The sequence below is a fragment of the Pteropus alecto genome, unplaced genomic scaffold (assembly GCF_000325575.1).
Source record: "Pteropus alecto unplaced genomic scaffold, ASM32557v1 scaffold110, whole genome shotgun sequence".
NCBI classification, from domain to species: domain Eukaryota; kingdom Metazoa; phylum Chordata; class Mammalia; order Chiroptera; family Pteropodidae; genus Pteropus; species Pteropus alecto.
Window position 1 is genome coordinate 1,776,050 of NW_006431920.1, and position 3,664 is coordinate 1,779,713.

The window sequence follows — 3,664 nt, forward strand, 5'->3', positions numbered from 1 at the left end:
AATTTCCAAGTATGATATATATAGACTTGGAACATTTCTGGAAAAATTATGTACAGTCTGTTAACCATAGTTGCTTCTAGAAAAGACAACTGAGGTCTTGGGCTGTGATGGAGGCTGCTGTCTTTTGTCTGTTTTTTTTGGACTGTTTGAATATCTTATTGACTACGTAGAATATTTATTCATTCGTATGTTGAATCGCTGACCCCCGGTGTTATGGTATTAGGAGGTGGGGACTTTGGTTAGGGGACTAGCTCACGAGGGCGGAGCTCTCACGAATGAGGTTAGTGCCCTTATAAAACACCCCAGAGCGCTCTCTCTCGCCCTCTTTCTGCCATGGAAGGACACAGCAAGAAGCTGGTCATCTGCAACCTAGAAGGGGGCCCTCACCTGAGTATGCTGCACTCTGCTCTCGAGCTTCCAGCCTCCAGAGCTATGAAAAATAAGTTTCTGTTGTGTATAAGCCACCCAGTTTATGGTATGCTGTTGTAGCAGGCACCTTCCTTGAATCCCACAATGGCATACAGCCCTGCCCAACCCCCAAAGTGACCAGGCTTTTAGGTAAGACCTGGCCAGGGCCTACCCTGGACCCTTGTCTTTGGCCTGATTAGAAGCCCCGACTTGATACCGCCCCACCCCCTGCTTTTTCTGCCGGCCCCCAGCATCCCTGTGCAGCCACACCTATAGCCTTGGTCCTCTTGTCCCTGAGACCAGTTCTAGTTTTCGACCTGTCTAAAGAACTTTCTTTGCCCTATGGAGTCGTTAAGCCCTCATTTCATTCTCTTCGAGGATGTTCTTTCTTTCTTATTTCTCCATTTTCTGTCTGGTCTTCTCCTCAGAGTAGCAAGAGGCTGTAGCAACTATAGACTTCGTATCTTCCCAACTTCAAGTCCCACAGAAAGGGCCCCAAGTCCTTTCCTAGAAACCCAAGCAAGAGTTTCTTTATTTCTCATTGCCTCTGGGTGGGTCACGCATTTATCCCTGAACCAATGAACCAGTCACTGTGTCCGGGAGAATGTGATGCCCTGACTGCCATAGAGTCAGGCAGGGTCAACTCTGTCCAACCTTTGGGAATGTGGGCGGGGAGACCAGAGGGACAATGTACAAAGAGGAGCTGGGGCCTGGAAACAGTATTTGAATCCCTGAGCAAGCTGCAGCTCAAGTCAGCCCTGCCCTAATTTTTGTGTTTTCAATTATGTGAAATTCTCTCTTTACTTAAACTGATTTGGGTCAGGGTTTGTGTCACTGTTACTACTTTTAACAGAAGGATTTCTGATTGAAAAAAAAGGGACAGATATTCAGGCACAGTTCTGTTTTCATAAAAGGAAAAGGCATGTGTGTGTGCATGCGCGTGTGTGCGTGTGTGTGTGTGTGTGTGTGTGTGTGTTTACAGAATGAGAGAGAGTCTGAATGATATATATGAAAAAGTAACAGAGTTATATCCAAGCAGCAGGATTAAAGGTAATTTTTTCCTGTTGTTTCTAATTGTCATTTAATGACATGAATTGCGGTACGAGAAAGGGAATTGTTTCTTATTCTTGACAAAGCCGTGTGGATCAATCACTTCTGGAGCGTGAGATGAACTCTACCAACTCTGTCGTTGATGTAGGAAAGAACATGAGTCAGCTCAACGAAAGCAAGAACTGCTCCTTCCATGACGTGGATGAGCTGATGAAAATCATGCGGCTGGCGACCCACATCCCCACCTTCCTCCTGGGCCTGCTTCTCAACCTGCTGGCCATCCGAGGCTTCCACACCTTCCTGAAGAGGAGGTGGTCGGAGTATTCCGCCACCTCCATCTACATGATCAACCTGGCAGTCTTCGACCTGCTGCTGGTGCTCTCCCTCCCGTTCAAGATGGTCCTGGACCACGTGCGGACTCCCTTCCCATCCCTCTGTACCTTGGCGGAGTGTGTCTACTTTATCAGCATGTACGGCAGCGTCTTCACGATCTGCTTCATTAGCCTGGACAGGTTCTTGGCCATCCAGTACCCGTTCCTGGTCAGCCACTGCCGGTCCCCCAGGAAGATCTTCGGGATCTGCTGCGCCATCTGGGTCCTGGTGTGGGCCGGGAGTATCCCCATTTACAACTTCCACGGGAAAGTAGAAAAGTACACGTGCTTCCACAACATGTCCGACGGCACCTGGAGCGCCAAGGTCTTCATCCCCTTCGAGGTATTTGGCTTTCTTCTTCCCATGGGTGTCATAGGTTTCTGCTCCTTCAGGAGCATTTACATTCTGGTCAGCCGTTGGAACCACACCCAGGAGTGGATCCAGCAGAGGGCCTGCATCTGGACGATAGCGTCCAGTCTGGCTGTCTTTGTGGTCTCTTTTCTTCCGGTCCATCTGGGTTTCTTCTTGCAGTTCCTGGTGAGGAACGGCTTTATCGTGGAGTGCAGAGCTAGGCAGAACATCAGCTTGTTCTTGCAGTTGTCCCTGTGTTTCTCCAATATCAACTGCTGCCTGGATGTTTTCTGCTACTACTTTGTCATCAAAGAGTTTCGTATGGGCATCATGGCCCATCAGCGTTCCAGAGGCCAGACGTCCCTCCAGGATTCGGTGACTACCAGGGGCTAAGGGAAGAAAGCTCTGCTCAGAGGAAGGAAACCTTAGCCCCGATTCCAGTAGCAGACAACCTGTTCCAGGATTTCGATGTGGAGGGATGATACGTGGTACAATGACCGTTGAATTGTCCTTTCAGATGCTCATTGAACGCTGTCTTTGTTCATTATGCCCCGAAGACCTTTTGCCCACACCCAGAGAGCTCAACATAAATCACCCAGTTTTGGGGGATTTCTGATAAATGTAAGAACCAGATGAATTCTTCATTTCTAAGTCCAAAAATCATGAGGCAGAAGAATTGAGAAAGAAAACAAGACCATCTGAACAAGGCTGTTCCCAACTCTCCCCACTCTTTCTGTTAGACTAGGAAATTCTGGAAAGGAAGAGAGAGAGGAGTTAGGAGAGAGGAACAAGAGGCTTGGTCATGGGAGGAGGGATCCTGAGCAGAGACGAAGTGGTGGGGATGGCTCAAGCTCCTTTTTACTTTGGGGATCCTGGGGTGGGGCTTTCCAGTCCCTTCTGAGGCTCTGTTAGTCAATAACCTTGCAGAGATGACAGTAAGTGGGGGTGATCAGGGCAGAGCAAGTATGCACAGAGAGCCCCAAGTTCCCTATGGGCTTTTGAAAGGCCTAGAAAGCCAGCTAAACCTTTCCGTGTCCACGAGAAGGCTGCGGAAGAACGAGGGGACTGGTGTGGACAAGGATGTGGTGAAGCTGTGGACATTTTGTGGATGCAGAGAGGACAGAGCGGATAGCTGTTGGTGACACCTGAGAGCCATGAGGGTACAGGATACACCTGGGGAAGGAAGGAAGGACACAAGCCAACGACTGGAAGTGGACAGTCCCTCCCACATTGTCACCGGGGTATCCATTGCATGGAGTTTTAGCTCTGGCCTGCGGGAGGAGAGGCAACAGAGACAAGTCCACGGAGACAAGCCCGGGAGAGGGGACATCCCAGCCGTGATCGTCTCGCTCTCTTGAACAGACTGGGGAGCTGTTCACCGTTTCCTTGTGAACGATGAGAAAGAATCAGATTTGATTCGGTTCAGCCAGAGGCGAATAAGGAAGAATAAGGAACAGGTGTTTGTCTTGCCTACCTGCGTCCC

At 49.4% G+C, this 3,664-nt stretch overlaps 1 protein-coding gene across 1 annotated transcript; it reads left to right on the forward strand.

Moving 5' to 3' along the window:
* Positions 1-1,614: 1,614 nt before the first annotated feature.
* On the forward strand, positions 1,615-2,747 carry GPR55 (G protein-coupled receptor 55). Its single transcript, XM_025043323.1, has one exon. The coding sequence runs from the start codon at positions 1,615-1,617 to the stop codon at positions 2,572-2,574; it is 960 nt and encodes a 319-aa protein (XP_024899091.1). The 3' UTR covers positions 2,575-2,747.
* Positions 2,748-3,664: the final 917 nt, after the last annotated feature.

Bases quoted from the DNA above. Each gene is read 5' to 3' on its own strand.
- GPR55 (XM_025043323.1), top strand. From the start codon at position 1,615: ATGAGTCAGCTCAACGAAAGCAAGAACTGCTCCTTCCATGACGTGGAT.